The sequence below is a fragment of the Doryrhamphus excisus genome, chromosome 3 (assembly GCF_030265055.1).
Source record: "Doryrhamphus excisus isolate RoL2022-K1 chromosome 3, RoL_Dexc_1.0, whole genome shotgun sequence".
Classification (NCBI taxonomy): Eukaryota; Metazoa; Chordata; class Actinopteri; order Syngnathiformes; family Syngnathidae; genus Doryrhamphus; species Doryrhamphus excisus.
In genome coordinates, this window is record NC_080468.1 from 6,907,073 (window position 1) to 6,928,161 (window position 21,089).

Below are 21,089 nucleotides of genomic sequence, written 5' to 3' on the forward strand. Positions count from 1 at the left end.
CAATCAAGTCTGGACTTTTGTCATGACCAAGAACGCATCCTTGTTAAGAGACGTATGAAGCACTTGTGTTTTTTTTTTTGGCCATGAATTGATTGGCACTTTTGATGCACTTCTGATGCACTGTTGGCCTAACCTTGTGTGCACTGTGTATGTCGTTAAATCACTCTGAGTTCAGATGTGAATATATTGAAAACAACTTTGTGAGTTTTAATACTAAAGTGCTGTGTGCTGATAAAGTGGCAGCCCTTATTCCTCTTTTCCCATGTGCAAGGGAGGCCATACATGGCAGACAACAAAAACATCAAGACTGTTCCACTACCAAAATGACTATAAATAAGCAGCATTGACATGGATTACCGCTAGGGGGCAGTAAACGTAGAAAAGTCATGTAAACATATAGGTAGAAAATCAGAGGTGCATGGTGGTTCTTCGGCGTCCGCTAGAGGGAATCCCCACGTTATACTCCTGTAGCACCTGACTGTTGAGCAACTTGCATATGAACAGTTCTCAGCAGCAAAATGTGATGTCAGGCTCCTCCCCTTGCAAGTCAGGTGTTAAGATTTAAGAATAAGATACAGAGGAGAGCCCATGCAGAGTGACAGAACTCTTCTGGTCAGAAGGTAAGCTTTCCTTGCTAATTTTAAAAGAGTATTTCATTTGTTTGACTGTAATGAATACATGTTTGTATCTTCAGTATAAATTGTGTAGTATGTGGTGTAAATGCATTCTTTTCTGTGGTGGTACTTAAATTGTTTAATTTGCTCTCATATGGAGAAATGACAGCCTCTGATAAAAGTAAGACTACTGTTGATAGGATAAGTCAAAAGTTTGGAGACACTTTTTCATGCTTTTGACATGTTCAAACTTTTCACATATATTACTTTGTATAAATAGCAAAAGAAAGGCATAGTGCGGTCTGACTTATTAATAATGACCTCCATGAAGGCCATATACACATGCATCTCCAAGCGTATCTTATTTTGAATGATCTCACAACAGGCACATTATTTTGCCATCAATATTTATTAACCAAGAGTGCTTTTAATTTGTGCAGTTTTGGGTAATTTATGTATTATCTGTTAAGAAATTAGACATATTCTTGCAAGGTTTTACAAGTATACTAGTAATCTTAAAGATGCACCAAAATGTTGATTGTTCTTTGTATAAAATGTGATGAAAACATACTTGTGACTTGTTTTTGATGGTAATAATGCACTCTGCCTTTGCTCCCCACAGAGATGAACTTAGAAGAAGTCAATTGCCCAGCAGTTGGATGTTGCAATGGCAAACTGAGGCAATGGTTGATTGAACAGATTGACAGCAAGAGATATCCAGGCCTAGTTTGGGAGAACACGGAGAAAAACATTTTCAGGATTCCGTGGAAACATGCAGGCAAGCAGGACTATAACAGAGAAGAGGATGCTGCACTCTTTAAGGTCAGACCTCAGAATATATGTTCTTTACACCTTCCATTTTGGTTTAAAAAAAAAAAGCCCAATGTGTGGTTTTATTCCATGATTGTTTCAGGCATGGGCTCTGTTCAAAGGGAAATACAAGGAAGGTGTAGACAAGCCAGACCCCCCAACATGGAAAACAAGACTGCGCTGTGCTCTAAATAAAAGTAATGACTTTGACGAGTTGACAGAAAGAAGCCAACTCGACATCACAGAACCTTATAAAGTCTACAGGATCATTCCAGAGGGAGCCAAAAGAGGTAATACTATTGGGATATCTTTGTTTTTGCAGTTCTGTAGTCAATTCTAATCAAGCAGGAAACACAAAAGAAGTCTTATTGTCATATGTTGTCATATGCAACAACATGCATTATTGTAGTTTTCTCCAGTGTAGAATTGCATTGCATTGTAATGATATGTGTTCTCTTCTCAGAGGTCCCACAGTAGTGTATTGGAAGTGTGTTAACCAAAACCTGTAGTAAGCCTTACTGTGAACATGTTGTTTTGTTCACACCGGTCTCCGACAGAGTGTGTGGCTCAAAGAAGTGCAATTGTGCAATTTGTCCAATCTTTACAAATTGATGGGTTTCAACCATGTGACCTAGAGGCAATCAGCGTATAGACATATATAAAACATCCACTTAAAAAGTCAGTTTTGCTTGGTAGGAGACCTTTAAATAAATTTGAGATATATTTGATCTAATCCAGGTACAGTAGCAGGAATGAAGATGACCAGTGTTGAGGATGCATCACATTCCTTTGGCTTTATTCCTCCGTACTCCTCACTGCACAGCCAAGTAAGTTTATTCACATACAACCAATACAAACACTGTAAAAACAAACACACATATGCAAATGGTATTCTTTCCCTCTCCATCCCCAGGTACAAACGTATATGGTATCCCATGAGAGAAGGGACTGGAGGGATTACAAACCACCAGAACAGCAACATATTCCTCCTCTACATCACCGTGGACCACATGGAGAGCTGCAGTACTTCCCTTCATCAATCAGCCGGCCATGGCCTGAGTCACAGTCAGAAAGTGGTAAGATGCAGTATTAATACTTATTGGGTCACTGACATGTTTTATTAACTTTGCTTAACCACTCAGACACTGTGGACAGGCAGCGGCAACACAGCAATTTGGCATCACTACTAAGAATATAACGAACATTGTTTACACTGTTTGTTTACACTGCTTTCTCTGTGCGGTTTGACTGTGCTGACATCACTTGCGTAAATGCCGCTTTTCTGTGACCTGGAGTTTGTCATGGCTCCTGCCGTGAACATTGTATGTAATTTTTTGTGAATTTACCGTCCGCTTTCATAAAACGAACAATGTAGAACATAATTACAAACAACACAGAACATTGAAGCGAAATTTATGAATCAGGTCAGTGAATAGTAGAAAGTGAATGTAGCCTTTCTGTTTCAAGTCACAGGTTTTCAGTTCTCCTTCCACCCCTATCTGCCAGAGACACAACCTCCTTTGTATACGATGGACCACAGCAATGTCATTACAGGTCAACAAGCATTACAGTGAATACTATGCGACCTGTTGGCAGCCATAGTTAAAAATTCATGTCTTTTTGCTCCAGATTTCAGCCTACACGTGTCCTTATTCTACAGAGAGTCTTTAGTCAAGGAGGTGACCACCACCAGCCCGGAAGGTTGTCGGATCACCCCTCCTTCACCATCCTCCTCTCCATCATCCTCTTCATCATGCCTGCAAGACAAGTTTCACAGTGGGGAGGATGTTGTTCTCTTTCCATCCCCATTTCCCGAGTCTCAAAGGCAGGGTGCAGAGAGGCTTCCTGATATCCTGGAGAGAGGAGTGCTTCTGTGGATGACAGCGGATGGCTTGTATGCTCAGCGCCTTTGCCAAGGACGCATATACTGGGAGGGACCTCTAGCACCTTATATGGATAAACCCAATAAGCTGGAGAAGGAGCAGTCATGTAAATTGTTTGACACCCAGCAGTTTCTAATTGGTAAGGAAAAAAATGTTAGATCACAGCAGAATATTCACACTGTATATACACACACATGTGGATACATTTAAGTACAATATATGCAAACTGCATGTTGAAAAACAAAAACTAGATGATGGGATGTTTGCTATAATTATCATCAGATAAATCATTTTCAATATTTTTAAGTACATTTGTTGCTGCGCTATTAAAAAAGGTGTTCCGGATATATCTATGAAATTTTATCAGACGAAGAAAAAATTAAATAAATTGGTCGGAAGTAACTTAAGCAGTTAAAAAAAGGGCAAAATAATCCAAATTCCTTTCCAAGTCAACAGGGGGCAGCACCTTCGTGCATTGTTGAGCAATGTACCCCATTGTAGGGCGAACAAGTTAATGCTAACTGAAATAGCGATGAACTCGGCGGCGATCACTTTCGTTATGTGTAGCAACTGAGTAGTTTTCAAACCTAGTCATAAGCTGTGGGTCCAGAAGGAAAATATAATTGTAATACGAAAGCTTGATACGGTTTCTTGTCGTTGGATAGTCCTTGAAGTGTTGAGCCAGGTAAGGACACACCTCGATGACGTGACGTACTGACTGCTATGACGAGACCGAGCAGGCGTTAACAGACGTTGGAAATGGTTGAATCTCCCATCTCTTGCACACTCTTTGTTTAGATTTTAAAGTCAACTTTTTTCAGTGGTATAACGATAATGAGCTTTCAAAAAATGGCGCCAAATGTTTCGCTATGTTAACAGGTAGTCGATGTATTTATCAAAACTGCTCTCTTCCCATTTTTAAAAACAAAAAATAGACTGGAATTGTTTATGTTAAGTGATTTCACTTCATTTGAATGTAGGCCATTTGTCATCCATCTTGCCATGCATTGGTTTTCTATGCCGCTTAGCCTCTTTAGGGTCGCGGGGTATGCTGGAGCCTATCCCACCTGACTGCGGCCTAGAGGCGTTGTACACCCTGGACTGGTCACCAGCCAGTCGCAGGGCCGTTTGTCATTTGAAGGCGTATATTCTATAATTTGGCATCTAGAGCTATTTACTGCCAGTGTATATATTGTGGATGATGATAATGGTTAAGGCCTACTAAAAGCGTTGAAGCTTGGTAAGTCCCTATCAGTGTTGAGGCTGCTCACACGTTCTCATCAGGGGGCTCACATTGTGTGGAGCCCCCACCCACCTCCTGTGGTCAACCACAAATATGACTTGATGGTGTTTTCTGTGCCACATTTCCATCAAGCTCAGCAGCAGCTTCCAGCTAAAATGTCTTGACAAGGAAAATGTCATGGGGGGGTTAAAACGCTTATTTTAAGACATTGTGACCTTTAAAAAAAAATCAGATTCACAATAATGATTGTAACCTCTTGTGTCACATCACTCAGAGCTTCAAGATTTTGCCCACAATGGACGACATCTACCCAAACACCAGGTGGTTCTATGCTTTGGAGACGAGTACCCCAACCCACAGCGTCCAAGAAAAATGATCACAGCACAGGTACTAATGTGTGACACACCGTTAGCTGAAGAACTTTTGGGCAGTTTGTGGAAATAGTACATAAGTAGTTGAATTTGGTTCTGAAAACATGCCTTTCTATACATTGTTTCTGTAGCTATGTTTTTGCTATTTAGCAGGAATAAAATCAAATCCAGGTAAGTGAAAGCAGCAGAACACCTTTGGTTGTAAAGTTTCCTCTGTGGTGTGCTGAATGTTATCAATGTTAATCCATCGAACCTACAAATTTGAAAAAACTATATTTACTTTTGTAAAACAACCTTATTTTTCGCACACCGTTAAAATTTACAGCAAAACATTATGGAGGATATTCCGGTGTGTCAAACCATTTCTTTAAAACCCCCTTTCTCTATTAGAATCATGTCAATCCGAAATACCTGACATCAGGGCTCTACATTAAAAACCAAAATGACTTGCCCATAGGGAATCCTTAAGGTGAGAACTACTTGCCCGAACTTGCCCCATGTAAAATGAAAAGACTGCCATAATGATATCATGTAATTTTTTGTGGCATCACATGAGAATCTCAAATAAATAAAATAATATAATAAATAATACCTTACACATCGTAGTAAGCAGTGATATTTATAAGTTGTGCACCACAATGAAACATTATTGAATAAACACATTTGTGTACTAGTAAAGTGTTTTGAATCCAGAAAAAAAGCTCAATGGTCAAACAATAATTTGTGAAGCAAAGGTGAGAAAAATACACAGAGAAATGGAAGCGCTAGATTTTGTAGCTTGTGCAAAATCAGCATTTGGTATTGGATCTAATCGGTGGTGTTTCATTGTGACCACTTCAAATTGTCACAGCAATGTGATTCACTCACCTGTGCCATCATTTGATTTGCTGCCGCTAATAAAATACTTGTTTAGGAGGCACTGGTTCATCACTTTTTGCTGTTTCCTTCAGAATTAGACGATGTTGGCAGCGACGCCATGATGGATGTTTTCGTAGTCAAACGATCGCTGATTGGTTGATCACGAACAACGGGTGTGGGTAAAACGCGGACTGTGGATTACGGACCGCGGTCTAAATAAACGATTCTGATTGGTCCATTGCAAGGATTGCTTTGCAAATTACCACCGGAATTACGTAGTCCGTGTTTTACCAACACCCAACAAGAACCGCTTTAAAAAAAAAACCTCTTGGCAGTATGGCATGCTAAAGTGCACTTGCCCGACGGGAATATCACTGATTAGTTTTACTTGCCCGAATTTTGTTTTAACTTGCCCCGGGCCATCGGTACATCGTTATTGTCGAGCCCTGGACATGTTTGACACATAAACATAATTTCATTTTAGGTGGAGCCAGTGTTTGCCAGAAAATTGGTGAAACATTACCAGCAGAGCAATGGCCACTACCAACAGTCTTATGAACACACCCAGGAACTGAACACATCAACTATAAACACCCTTTCCCCCCAGAGATCATCACTTATTCAGGAGTGACACATACGTATATAGCACAACCAATATTACATGCACGTCACATTCAGTTATACTGTATATGCATCTATACATTGCTGTGTCTGTCTAACGTAACGTATATTTTTAACAAATATAATTGTGCTAGTGTGCACGTTGTGGTTTGGAGATGCTGTTGGGGGTGGGGTCAATGAGGGGGCCCAAGGGCCACTGTGACAGGAAATACTACCACAGGTGCACAGGATGTAAGGCCACCAACCACACAGTGATAACACATTGTTTAAATGAATGTATTATTTCCAAAGGTGAAACAAAATCATAATTATAAAATACTAATCAAGATAGATTTTCTTTGGAAAAATAGTAAATTACACCAAGTAAATGTGCTTTTAAAGTGTGTCCCACTCAAGTGATATTTGTTGGATTCATATATTTGTCCACTGCAGACATTTGTTATAACAGTACTCAAGCCAAAGTTCTTTCTGTACGTTTGATGAAGTCATGACATCCTTTCCTTGTAGATTCATAAATGATGTTCATTTCAACTGACTTTTTTTATTCAAACCTCATTCATTATACAAATATAGTACAAGAATATATTAAGTCAGATGCATTGTGGTTGTCCACATTTCACATTTGTCTTTTGTTAACGTCGCTTTAAGGGATAGTTTGGATTTTTTAACATGAGGTTGTAGGACATTCCCATCAGCAGTGTAGCCCAACACTGACTCACCCCACCACTTGGTCTCCAAAGTACACTTCTGGTTGGGTTTTGGTGATGAAAAACATAGTTGCTGGGATTTCACAAGTGTACTTGTTCTTCATCACCAAAATCCGATCAGAAATGGATGCCATACAAAATCCAAACTATCCCTGTGAACAAAACTGTATTCTCAAATTTGTTTACATTCATCAAGGTGAATGGAACAAGCACCTAAACAAAATTTAATCAGTGATGAATTATTATATATTATACAACGTCTCATCTCGGTTTCATGGAGGATGAGTGGTTTGCGCCACACAACTAGGAGACCCAAGTTCGATTCCATCCTCGGTCATCTCTGTGTAGAGTTCTCACCGTGCATGCATGGGTTTTCCTCCCACATTCCAAAAACATGCTAGGTTAATTGGTGACTCCAAATTGTCCATAGGTATGAATGTGAGTGTGAATGGTTGTTTGTCTATATGTGCCCTGTGATTGGCTGGCGACCAGTCCAAGGTGTAACCCGCCTCTTGCCCGAAAACAGCTAGGATAGGTTCTAGCACTCCACCCCATCTTTGTGAGGCTAAGCGGTAGAAAATTAGTGAATGAATGAATGAATGAATGAATGAATGAAAGTGAATAACAGAAAGTGGTAAGGTTCACCATAGTGAAAATGATTGCTTAAATGTGAGGGGTGTACTCACTTTTGTGTTATATTATACTGTATGTCTCTTGACTGTTTTGGAGCCATTTTTACTCACATAGAGGCTGTTGGGTGCAAAGAAGAACGTTGTCTGATAACCTTTTATGCAAAGGGTGACGGTTCCTCCTGACCTGAAACTGGGGGCTTCACAAATGGGAATAAAAACTACCTTTGTGGTTTTATGTTCAGGTTCAACAGAGGAGGAGCTGTTTTGCTTCCCAATATGACAGTAGTGCAGGTACACTACCACATTGAAAACTTAACTGGTTAGTTCTACATTGTAATAGGTACTAAATGTTTTTATGAACAATATTTCTACCAGCTGTTAAATGTATGTTAAAAGCACAATGCCTTCTAAGATCTGAGCAAGTCCTAAATGATTTTTTATGTTTTTATTCTGTGGTCCAGAGTTTCAACGTCAGTCATTTACTTACTTTTCAGTCAAAACCACATCACTCTCACAATGCTTGCAACAGTGTGACCAAAATCACATGAATGGTAGGGCGACAGGTTTTTGTCTGTGTGAACCATAAATCATAAATGTAATTGATTAGATTGAAGTTATGCATTTGTGTTGTTCATTTGTGTGTGTGCGTGTATGCATGTGTGTTTTATATATACAGTGGAGAAAATAAGTATTTCATCCCCTGCTGATTTTGTACCCTTTTACAAAGATATGAACCATAATTCAGAGGGACGGGAATAATAACAAACAAACAAGCACATTTTTATTTGGTTGAGGGAAATAAGCATTTGATACGAGTGTTGGCAAGCACAAAAGTCGGGCGTTTGTAGTTTGTTACCAGGATTTCACACATTTCAGGATTTCAGGAGGGATTTTGGTCAAAGAAACAGATCCAAAGCAGAGTGTTTCCACCTCCATGTTTGACAGCTGGGATGGTGTTCAGCATCCGTCTGCCTTCAAAACACGTCAAGTCCAGTTGATGCCAGTGAGTCTAATTTTGGTCACATCTGACCACATCACATTCTTGCAAGCTTTGCCAGAGCCGGGTGCCACATGTTGGTTGGCAGATCAGCCTTTCAAGGGTGGACTTACCCTCTAGTGTAGTGGAATATTCCATGTCACTGCGCATGTGCAAATTGATTCTGGAAATGGGAGCCAACAATCTTGTGGAGTGGAGAAAAAAAGGCGACAGGAGCATTTTTTGTTTTTTTTCCAAAGCATCAAAACTTCCAATGGAGTCAACCTTTTTCACAGTCACAAAAAAACTTAGTCACACACCCCCCCCGATAGCAGCACAGCTGAGGAGAATGCAGTAGTTTTAGAGATGAAGCTGGGAGTGATGGTTTTAGTCACAAAGGTATGAGTATTGACGTGGTAAACTATATTAAATTCTGTATAATCTACTTATAAATTGCAGTAAAAGCAATGAGGTGATTTACTTGGTGGGAAATAATAATGATTTAAAAGAATAAAAGATGATTTTAAGGACTTAATCTATCTCCAGAAAATATGAGAATTTTCTCATATTCACACTTGGCTGTAGATAAACATTTTAAATCATTTTTAATGGGTGTGTATAAACATGGCAGTGTTTGCAGGTGCTGGTGAGGAAACAGCACATCCGGCTGCAAGCAGTAGGCTTAAATGGAGAGAAGCGTAACAAGCCTCAGGTGTGCCCAGTCTTCCCACCTCCAGCCAGCTCAAAGACATCTGAAAAAAGGGGAAAAAACACAGGAGAAGGCAGGGACTCAAAACAGGGAGGCAGCAGCCGAAGAATAAAGTCAAAATATTGAGAAAAAGTTATTTTACAAAAATTACATACTAATGAGAAGATAAATGATGTCATTTTAGTTGTTCCAATATTAAAGAAAAAGGAATATCTTTAAAAAAAATGTGTAACATTACCAGTCCGGGGTGTGCCCCGCCTCTCACTTGAAGACAGCTGGGATGGGCTCCCGCGACCCTCGTGAGGATAAGCGGTAGAAAATGAATGAATGAATGAACTTGTAACATTATGAGAAACAGTAAAGTTGTCATTTTTGGAAAATTTGGACACAGAAAAAGTTCAAATTTTCTGAGAATAAAGTAGAAATTTTATAGGAATAAAGTCTTATTGAGAAAAATTACAAGAACAAAGTTGAAATTGCTGAAAAATTAAGGAAAGTAAAAATATTCAGAAAAGTTGTAATGAGAAAAAAGTTATTGTAATACTCATGATATTGTGAGGTGACCCAATACTTACATGGGACTGAAATATTAAAGAAAATATGTGTAATTTTTTAAAGTCGTAATATGAGAAACAAAAGCAAAATAAGAGTTGCAATGTTTGGGATATTAGGTAGTGGAAGAATCTAATATTATGGGAATAAAGTCAAAATATTATAGGAATTAAGTCATAACTGTGAGAAGAACATTTTACAAAGATTATGTTTAAAAATAAAGGTAGGAAAATTTTTTAAAACGGCAAAAAAAGGACCCACAGAAAGCAAAAAATCCCACTTTTCCAACGGGTTGATTTTCGCACATTTTTCACGTACACAGCTTTCTCAAATTCTCTTTTTTTGAGGTGGCAAAATGACACTTTTCTGGTCCGAGAGGTAGACAAAACCCACCACACATTCATCAGGGGTCCCAGCAGGACCCAAAGAAGGCAAGAAATCCCACTTTTCTGATGCTTCGGTTTTTGCCCGTTTTTCAGGTTTGCGGCTGTTGCTATTTCTCCTTTTTCCAAGAGAGTGCCCCAGTGACTGGGTTTTCCTTAGGCCCCATAAGGAAGAAAAAAACATGCAGCCTGTACATTAATTACATTAATATGATTATCTTTGTTGGGGGATAAACAAACAGATCAAATACTTATTTTCCCAGGTGTGTGCATGTTTGTCTGACAGTTCTGACTATTATATAAGGATGTGACATTTATGGAGGCCCCCAAAAATGGTGTGATTCCCCCACCTACACAATCAGTGACTCAGACACCATCACGGACCATCCCATTGCGTTTTACTGATGCAGTGAAGATGCACAGGAAGTCGTAAAATAAGAATGCATACCATAAATTTGATATCATTCAAGAATTATAATACTGACAGAAAAATGATAATGTGACAGCAGGAAGTCATGATTCTTTTTTTTTTTTAGATAAATACGTATCAGTAGATGAAAAAAGCTTGTGTTGGATTCTATTTCTCTTGTAACTAATCATAAGGTTAAACCGTGAGCTGCGTTTTCTATAACAAAGACATCCACACTTTTACCACACGTTTCCCCTTTCCTCGCTGCAGGAAGCCACATTATTTGTAGTATGGCCACCTTTTTTCCCCTGTGTCTATCAGCCGTTACTTTGTTTTACATCACCAGCCCGCATTTTGTTGTTTGCAGAGAAATGAAAGTCACTTGTGTTGTAAAATTAGTCAATGAACAAAGATAAAGCCTGCTCTTTTCCCCTCAGTAACAAGTGATCAATGAGAATACTTGATCACACTTAATAAAACTTTCAATACCACATGGGAAATTGGTTTTTCACTCTCCTTTGAACATGTCCATCTTTGTAGGATAGTTTACTTGAAGTCTGCATCAACATCAATGTTTTTAACAACAGGATTAAGGGACATTCAATGTGCCATGTATATTAGTGTTCCTGATTAAAATAAATACGCTGCGAATAGAGGAGAGCAACACCATCACCACCAAATGTGATGATTTGAAGGGGCGGTTTTAAAGCAACAGCTATTTATGTGTTCAACGGCGGCCTCTCTTGGAGGAATGAGGCTTGAACGATTGCATATCTCTGTTAAAAAATGTAAGCATACGTATGTTGTAATGTGGACTTAAACTAACGTGGTCCAATTGTGGCATATTTTGGGTTCATTCATATAATTGCATTAATCTTGTAGAGCACTATAGTAGTAGAAATCTAGTAATTAAGGATGATTATATATTATGTGTGTGAATTTCTTTTGGAGATTATAGAACTTGATGGGTGATGTGTAAAGAAAACAGTGTAAACTTGCACAACAATTATAATAATTGTGTAGTGCCTTTTACTTTGTGCATTCACCTTTTTCAACGTGTAAATGGAGCTTACTCAAACATACCTGTGCGGTAACCCTATACCAGACTCAAGACCACCGCTTGTGTATTTGATGACAGTCTTACTTAACCCCTGCAGACTCAGATCCTGCTTGTTGACTCTGTGGTTGGGAGCTGGTTGTTGACCTCTTTGAGCTCTTTATGTACCTAACGTCACTCAACGACACCGGCCAGCACTCTGACATCTAGTGTGCGGTGCAATAAAAGCTGATCATGTCAAATAATTGCAATTGCAGTTCTCAAGAATGTGTGACTTCAGATTCTAGAAGACAAAGTTATGAAAAATTATTTGAGATGTTAACCGACTTGATTAGTGTACCAATTCAGTAATTTAATTGCATTTTGTGTTGCATTGCCTGTTTTGAGGACAGGACTATTTACCCAATTTGACCCAATCCTTTGCAATAAAGCTGCAGATTTTCTGCAACCAGTCAGTAAAAATCACATTAAAAAACATTGAGTTGACAAACCAGTGAGTGCTATTAACTATAAAGTGGGATAGATGTCATAAGAGATTATTTTCCTAAAAGAAAGCTGCAGTAATCAAATGCCCAGCAGGGGGTGCTATACCTCAGGTGTATTGAAATTGTCAGGTCAAGTGTTCACACTCGACTGAGAATATTTACTTATCATCTTGGAAATGAAATGTTTCCATGCACCCCCTGCAATTTACTGGCATACAGGTAAATAGGCTATATCTAACAGATGCCCTTAGTGAAATAAATGATGCATTGTGTAAATACTTTGTGTTTAATTGTCTATAGACAAAATATTGAAGGGAAAGGGAACCTAAAGTTCAGACTTGATGTTCCTGTTTGTTTTGTTGTTGAACTGCAGCTCCAATCAACCCTCATGGTGTATTAAGACAACCGATATTTTTACCACCACGTTTTCTGAATGACTTAGGTTAATTAACACAATATAGTTCTTTGACCTAACGCAAAATGTTGCAGCTTCCCCTGTATTACAACTTTTTGAAACAGAGCTACTATGTTTTGCTTGTGACGTGATCAGTACCAGCGGTGTCGAAAGAAACATAGAGTGACAGGTCTAGCTGCCATGTTGCGTGAGACTGACTGGGCCTGTTCTCAGACTCTGTGTGGTCTGGGTGTGTGGTCTCCAGCTGACGGGCAGGGTGGAGGACGGGAGAGCCCTTTCTGAGTGTATTTGTGTGTATGTGCATGTGTGTGCATACGCTTGTGTGTGTTTACTTTATCTAGAGTCAGGCCCAGGATCTCTGTGGCCACAGCTTGACTAGAAAGCCCGGCCTTCCGGCACTCAGAGTTTCAGCCTAAAAGGATAAACACTCCCCGCCATAGCTCTGACATGGCTCATCTTAAGATCATTTCTAGCCTTGTATACTTATGGGACCTATGAGACCTTGAGGCTAGATGGTCTTAGATATACTGTGGGGTTAGTTGTACTCTCTAAACCTCATTTAGAGCAGCAGTTTTACCAAGTGGTGCAGGATTACATACTGAAAGAATTCATTCTATTATATAATCTCTTAATGGGACCTCTGCATATAGCAAAATATGGTCCAATTTTGTCCATGTAGGACTTTGGTCCAAGTAGGATTTGTTGTCCAGTCTTGAGGATTATGTAGAAATGTATTTTTTTGGTGTGACATATTCCTCTTTTCCTTTTTGGTCCATATTCTGAACAAAAAAAAACTCTTGAGCTCAGTCAAATAAATTCATATTCATGGTAACCTTGTACTTTGTCTGGCCTTGTTAATTTTGTGCAGTCATGCTGAAAAATAAACAAATAACATCAAAACGTTGCATGGTGCTACTGATTTATCCATCTAAACAAACTACTATCACTTTCTTAGCATTTTCAGCATATTTGATATAATATGCTGAATATTCTCAAGGTACATTGTTGTCAACATAAAGGTCCATGTGCATTTCCACAGTAAAGACCTCATACAACCCTTTCCTTTGCACACATTCGGCCATTAGGCTTCTCTCCCTCTCCCACACAGTCTTCTCAAGGGAAGGCTATGTAATGCAGCACTGCTGAGAACGCGCCATGAAAATATAAATACAACCTCGCCGCATTTCAACCATGCAAATAAACAGGGCCACCCATATTTCCAATTAGAGCTGGTGTGGAAGGCAGGAAACATTGTAGACGAGAAGAGACCCCCCCCCCCCCCCCCCCCACCAACCACCACCCACCCACCATTTCTGTCCATTTTCACTTAAAGGGTCCGATTCAGGGACATGGGGAACAATGGAGAACACATTCTGTTTTCACAGCATTCAGTTGGTAACCGCTGATTTTTTCAGGTATGGAAACCAGGAAATAATGGCAATAGAAAATACAGTGGCGCTTTTCCACTGGCATTTCAAATTGCATGGCTTCACTCTATCATGGTTTTTCAAAAATATGTGAATTAATAAATCATGCATTTTGGGGTTGAATACAGCCATGAGGGGAAGCAAAATCCAGAAACACTGCATTGGGACGACGTCCTCATGGTGTCGCTCTTCAGCTCCAAACTACACTTTTAAAAAGTATAGCAATACCAGAATACCACCATCGGCAATCAGATGTTACCAATAGTGGTTTAAAAGAAGAGATTGTAAAAAAAAAATGTTTTTCACAATTCTTTGTTTAAAAAAAAAAAAAAGAAGAGCGAGAGAATTGGCTTGCACACTTGCCACTGTATGGTATTCACATAAGTGTCAATGGAACATACACATAAGTAAACAACAGCAGTCTTCGCGACCGGCAATTTTGTTGTCTGGTTATGATTAGGGCTGTCAAAGTTAACACGTTCATGACAGTGTGTGCCGATGGTCAAACAGGAGGAGCACGCACTGTCATTGATTCACTGTCACTGGGAATAAAGTCTTATTGAGAAAATTTACAAGAACAAAGATGAAATCGCAGAAAAATTAAGTAAAGTAAAAATATTCAGAAAAGTTGTAATGAGAAAAAAGTTCTCGTAATACTCATAATATTGTGAGGTGACCCAATACTTACATGGGACTGAAATATTAAAGAATATATGTGTGTGACACTGTCACTGTCACTGTTGTTTGATTGAAGCACGTACGTAACTCGGTAGCCACAAGCTGGAATAAATATTGAGCAGAAATGGAGAAAGAAAAGCGTACTTAGATTGGTGAAGTTAACTTCAAATCCCTGGCAGATGGCTTTTGTAGCAAGACCAAAGTTATTTATATCGACTGTTGCTGTGTTTGAATTATCACGGATGACATCGCCTGCCAGAGACTGGAGCAGTGCAGGTATTGTTTTGTTAGTTATGATACATTACAGTAATTAATAACATTACATTATATGTAATTATATATATTATATGTGTTATTGATGCAAAATTACCCAAAACCGTTTGAGCTTTCGGTGTACATGGACTTGCAGCATCAAATTAAACAATTTGTCTTGTTGCCTTTTAAGGAAATCCTCCCAAAACCCAACTGCCATGGAAATAAAATGCCATTTAAACCTTTCACTTTAATCTCGTCTTTGCTTCATGTCTGCCACTCCTGAACATTGAAGTTAATTCATTTTGATAAATCTTCTACCCAGCCTGCCTTATCAGTCCCATCTTACAGTATCTGGCTGAAATTGGGCCTTCGCACTGTAGTCCACATTTTCTCAGAACAGCTCGGCACCGTTATTACATAGCTAAGCCTTGAAGACCACCCAGGCAGCTGCCAGGCCCCGATCGTGCGAGGCGGAGTCGGGGACCTTGTTGTGATAAGGGGTTGTCTCTGAGGAGATGGTGCTTTGATAGTACAGCACCTGATACTATACTACTGGATCCAATGCTCCATAACATGGGAAGCTAATGTTGCCTGTTGGTCACCACTTAAAACATCATGGGGCCTATTAGATAACATAAACACACAACTTAGTGTAATTGCTCTAGAGAGAGTCACTTTAACTCCAAATATGGCCGTAAGGAGATTTGCCACATTTCCTAATCATTTTAAAGTGCAGAGCTCATTTAGCCTCAAAGCAGATTTGTGCAGAATCACCCCTAATGCTACCAGTACCGATATCTCATTGGATCAAATCATTTTCTGTTCTTTTTCAATTGTTTATGTTTAATTGACTTGCAGTGTCCCGCGCAGTCATGCAGGAACCCAGTAGAATAAACACATGGACTCAGGAGATTCTCCCAGGCCTCGACACTGAGCTGAAACACTCTGCTGTGTGTAAACACACGCTCACACACTGGCTTCTCTTTTTGAGAAATTGAATTGTGTCACCCAAATAGAATGTATTTAGTAGGGGTGTCACAAGATCTCATGTCACAACATCTCGCAAGATTAAACATGACAAGATTTTGTCACCATTATGGAGATGGAGATTACTCTTGCTCTCGTGCTCAGCAGATTCCTCACCTTTCTTGATCGCTTGTATTTAATTACCCAATACAGTAAATCAGCTGTTTTCACAGTGGCGTACCCCCAGTTTTGTCATCTCCTGAATGAATTTGTGTATGTGTATTGCGTATTTAATTGGTGACAAGCTGTGGTAAGATGTGGTGACTGTGATCTTTATGTTCTTTAGGTGTGCTTTGGTCTGCAACAACATGGAAATAATCAGTACAATGCAACAATTGTTACACATAAACATAACATGAGATTATGCTCAGAAAATGCACATTATTAAACCTCACCTCTGTACATTTACTGCACAGCATTAACATTTGGGACACGGTAAAAAAAAAAAAAAGAATAGAAAATACATGTCTGTCTGTCTGTCTGCAGCATCGGATAAAGCCATACACAAGTCTCAATCTTCGTCATACATGCTGTGTTCAAGGACCGCCGAACAAAGTGGCCGGAATGCCTGAAAATGACACATTATTTGTGAAAGCATAAATTTACTTCCACAAAAATTGGGACTTCTGAACATTGTGCATCCGGTCAACAAACAAATGACACTAAATTAGTCACAGGACCACATAAGAAGACCAGCTCTCAATTTATCTTGAAAAATATTGTAAGATTAAACACTTTTAATTCGCAATGTACTTATTTGTTCGTCTAATGCACACAGGACAATGAACAACTCCATGCTGTCACGTTTCTTCTGCACGCCACTATCGGTTGTGGCTGTTCACGTGAGTGGTTTGAGAACACTGCGGAAATCTCAGCGTTTGGTCTTTTTCCTCATTTTAGGAACCCCGGTATGCAATATGCTGGAAACACTTATATTCGCACTCTTAACCGCAAAATATAGCGACAATGTCGCTACATTGTCAACAAGGATATCTTCTATGTATGAGGTATGTTATGAAACGGTACCAGTGGTACTTGAAAGTTGCCGCTGAACTAAATGCTATGATCGTCCATGAAACTGCTCGGTGATTAAAGGTGCAAGTAAGTCCGAACAACTACATGGTTATGAAATACTGACTACAAGCTTCTGGTGTAGCCAACAGTGATTATAGCAAACTGTTACCTGCTATTGTACTTTGTGTTCCTTCACCCACACACACAACACTGAAAGAACATGTCGTTTTTAGACAAACTTTATCTGATAATAATCAAGGCGGATCGGCATGTTTAGCAGCTGCTGTTTTGTTAAAATATAGTTATCAGGTCACATTTGCATACTTAGAATTTCTTTTAGCATGCTGTTGTATTTTTGCTTTATTTGTGTTAGTTTCCTTCATACTTGGCCAGTGGATGATGGCGCCACTAAAAAGGCAAGGAGTGCAGCATCTGGGAATGCATGCTATAGTTGTCATTTGCACAAGTCATGTAAACATGCCACCCCTAGAGGAAATTTTAGCAGATCTAGAGACTCTGTTGTTTCGTCTCTAGGGAGCAACTATTGCCAAAAACATCCCCAAAATGTTGATTCTGGTCCAAAGTCATAGTTAAAATGCAAAACTGAATATGCTAATATAACCATGGATTACAGATCTGAGAATCCAAACGATGAACAAATAGTTATGTGATAGCCACCCATAGCCTGGAGACAGAAAGTGGATGCCTTCTTACTTCCTATGTCGTCTTCCAAAAACAAACCATAGGCATTAGTGACCACGAGTTGTGTTCATTCTTAAGTGCACCACTACAGTTGTACCACGTGAAAGTGTGAAAATGAAAAGGACACATTGCAATCTTCACATCAATATTGACTTTCCATTAAATGAGCTTTAGCGTTTTCTGTCCCAATTTTGCATTAAGACGGGTGCGAGCCCTCTTGGGGAATGTATTTCAGCAGAGCCCTACAGGTTTGAACAACCTGGGTTAGAACAACACAGCACAGACTGGTACAACGGGGGAAACACCCCAGTGCTGGATTAAATGGTTTGCAGAACATCAGGGGGGGATCAGGGGGTGTATCTAACCAGACAATGTGGCCGTCTGGTAGTATAGATTAGCACTAAGGTTGCGTATAGGTCTCACACTAGAAATGACACACTTGTGTTCTCGCCTACTGTTTGAATGTTGTTTTAGCTTAAGTTGTTCATTCCGCTCAATCGTTATTGCTTCTTGGGTTTTTCTTCACATTCTTAGTCTATATAGCAGTGATTCATGGTTCAGGTACCAGTAGTGGGTCTTAGATCCATTTTGGGTAGGTTGCATATAGTCAAAAATTTCATTCAATTATGTAGTATTACACTTTTTTAAGGGAACATTATAATTAAAATACTCTGTCGTCTTCCTCAATGGTATACATTCGTTGCGCAGTTAGAAGTAAAATATGTGATTTTGTGGATAGGGCAGTTTCAATATTTGATGTTGAGACCATTTCAGAAACCTGGGCTATAGTCTTCAAATTGTTATATAATTTATATTGCATTGATATTTTACAAAACCTATCTGCTTAAGACAAATGGTTTTGGATCGTCACTACTCTAAATAGCACATTGACAAGACTATATCGGAATTTTTCTGTGCCATTTTCTGATCAATTGTAATTTATTTGTGTAATCTTTCTCTTGACATGAAAATTGCAATTCTGTTGTTCAGCTCAACCTTCAATGTTAAAGCTTAGTAGTGAGAGCAGAGAAAACAAAAAGAAGAGACTAAACAGTTGGAACACAGCATGGTCAGCAGGGGGCGCAGTACAGTTGTGTTCATTTGTAAAAACAGGCATTTCATTCTATTTGAAAATGACAAGTTTACATAAGAAAATAAATTGCATCACTTCAAGTGGCTACTTACTGAAATATAAATATAGTTTAAAAAATAATACAATATTAGTGTTTGCTACTTTAGCCTCATCTGTTTGAAAACAGACTATGGGATGAGTTGCATGTTTATCAATTTGGATTGATTGCACATTGTAATGTGCTTTCATAAAAGCACCATATGGAAACTTTTTGATATTTATCTACTATCTACAATTAATATTAATGTATGTGTCATTATTTTGCCACGAAATTACTGTCATTTTCTATTTTTTCTCCTATTAACAGCTATAAAGTAGATTTATCCATATGTGTAAAATGTATAGAAAATGTCGTTAAAAACAGTTGGTCCACATGATTATGGTCTTTTCCCTACATTTAAAAATTGATTTAAGGTGTTACATTTGGTTTATATAAATACTTTTACTGCCCCTATAGAGATTTAATAAACTTCCCTGCATTGCTTCCTTCTCTCGACGCTCTCTCGGCATTTCCAGCTTTTAAAATAAACAACTTGCACGCTTGCAGTGATTAATGCAGCATGTTCATCATTGATCATGGAAAGAAAGTCAGACTAAATCAGGAAACACTGATTCCTTGGCTACATGATTAAAGATACTTTATAGAAAGTATAAAGTGTGTTAATTTTGTAGGCTTTATTTGTAACTCTCAAACGTCGAGGGCCCCAAAGGTGAGGGCTACCATAGCGTGACTGGTTACAAACCAGCTGTCAAGAGGTGTAGAAAGGCCTCTCTGCTGCTCTCAGCTGTGAAAACAGCTGACAAGACGCCACGTTCACACACCCACATTCACCACCAAGTCAGACAAAGAAAGACTTTTTGCTGAATTGTCTTTTGTTCCAAATCATATTATCCATAATGAAGACGATTCTAAATGTCTCCAAACTTCTAAATACCAATGCAATATTTTTTCAGACTTTTGCAATGAATGCATTGCCATATTGCATGCCAATAGTTCACTGTTGACCAGAGTATTAAGTGTTAACTGAATGCTTGATACATACTGAGTTTACCTGAAAAAAAAATCTCATGAATTCATGTAAAACCAGCTTTTTTAAAACATGCTTTCAAAGCTTTCAATTAATACTAGTGGTTTGAATTATTTTGAACATGCACAACAAGGATACATTGAAGTACAGTCACAGTTGCACAGTTCAACATGTCCGAAAAAAGAGTTGCAGGAAGCAATTAACACATGTTGACAGCATGCCATTGGAAACCAGACCGCTCTTGCATGTATAGTAATCCCTTGTTTATCGCAATTAATTGGTTACAGATCTGACAGCCCTAATTTCTGCCGTGTAGCATTCCATAATTATGAATAAAATATTAGGGCATAAAAAAAGTGTTTACAACTTTGTACATCTGGTTTTTAATATTATCAGAGCCCTCCTAACGTACAATTTTGACCCTACACTACACCAATATAGTAGATGTAATCAGAGAAAATAAGCTATTTAAGACAAATGTGATTCATGTTCATGTGTGACTCAAAGAATGTTTTGTGGATGTGAGGACAGGAAGTGACGTTACGGATTCAGAGTTGAGTTTTACCTGGAGCACAGCCACAACAGTACCTTGTGTGATGATGATGATCATGCTGTGATGATGATTGTTGTGCTTCTTGTGAGATAAATCAAACCCTACATATTTTTCTGACATAAGAATAGTCCGTAGTCAACCAGGAAACAACAGTCATTATTCATTAATTACATTTAAAAAAAACGTGAGAGTGACTGCTCGATATTTGAACTGCAATCGGCGAGTGTCGACTGTATATGCTTTAAGTGTACGCTTTAAGCGGTTGATCATTACAACGGACTTTCTATGCATGCAGCAGTCTCCATAGGCTCGCGGCGCCTCTCTTCACAACATTCAATTCACAGAAGAAGAAGAGAAAATGAAGGGAAGGAGACAGTCTACGCTTACAAGGAGACTAAAAATACTGACTCAAAGTACAGTAGAACCTCATTGGAACTTTAATTCATTCCAGAAGGTCCCAGTCTAACTGAAACGAGCACTAACTGAATCAATTTTTCCCCATAACAAAATAATGTAAATTCAATTAGTCCATTTCAAAAAGTTACAAAT

The 21,089-nt window shown here is 38.8% G+C and overlaps 1 protein-coding gene across 5 annotated transcripts in view; it reads left to right on the forward strand.

Annotated features, from left to right (window-relative positions):
- Positions 1-473: 473 nt before the first annotated feature.
- irf4a (interferon regulatory factor 4a) overlaps positions 474-21,089 on the forward strand; it is a 122,290-nt gene continuing 101,674 nt past the window's right edge. For 4 of the 5 annotated variants that reach the window (XR_009128974.1, XM_058066248.1, XM_058066247.1 and 1 more), the window contains exons 1-8: positions 474-620; positions 1,237-1,436; positions 1,528-1,714; positions 2,163-2,251; positions 2,338-2,500; positions 2,892-2,978; positions 3,054-3,446; positions 4,825-4,937. Coding sequence is in view for 4 of the 5 variants with exons in the window: in XM_058066248.1 (XP_057922231.1) it covers positions 1,239-1,436; positions 1,528-1,714; positions 2,163-2,251; positions 2,338-2,500; positions 2,892-2,978; positions 3,054-3,446; positions 4,825-4,937 (1,230 nt within the window). In the remaining variant the exon portion in view is untranslated. Of the gene's footprint in view, positions 621-1,236; positions 1,437-1,527; positions 1,715-2,162; positions 2,252-2,337; positions 2,501-2,891; positions 2,979-3,053; positions 3,447-4,824; positions 4,938-6,263; positions 6,932-21,089 lie in introns of those variants that run through there. The other variant, XM_058066250.1, reaches the window with a different exon arrangement.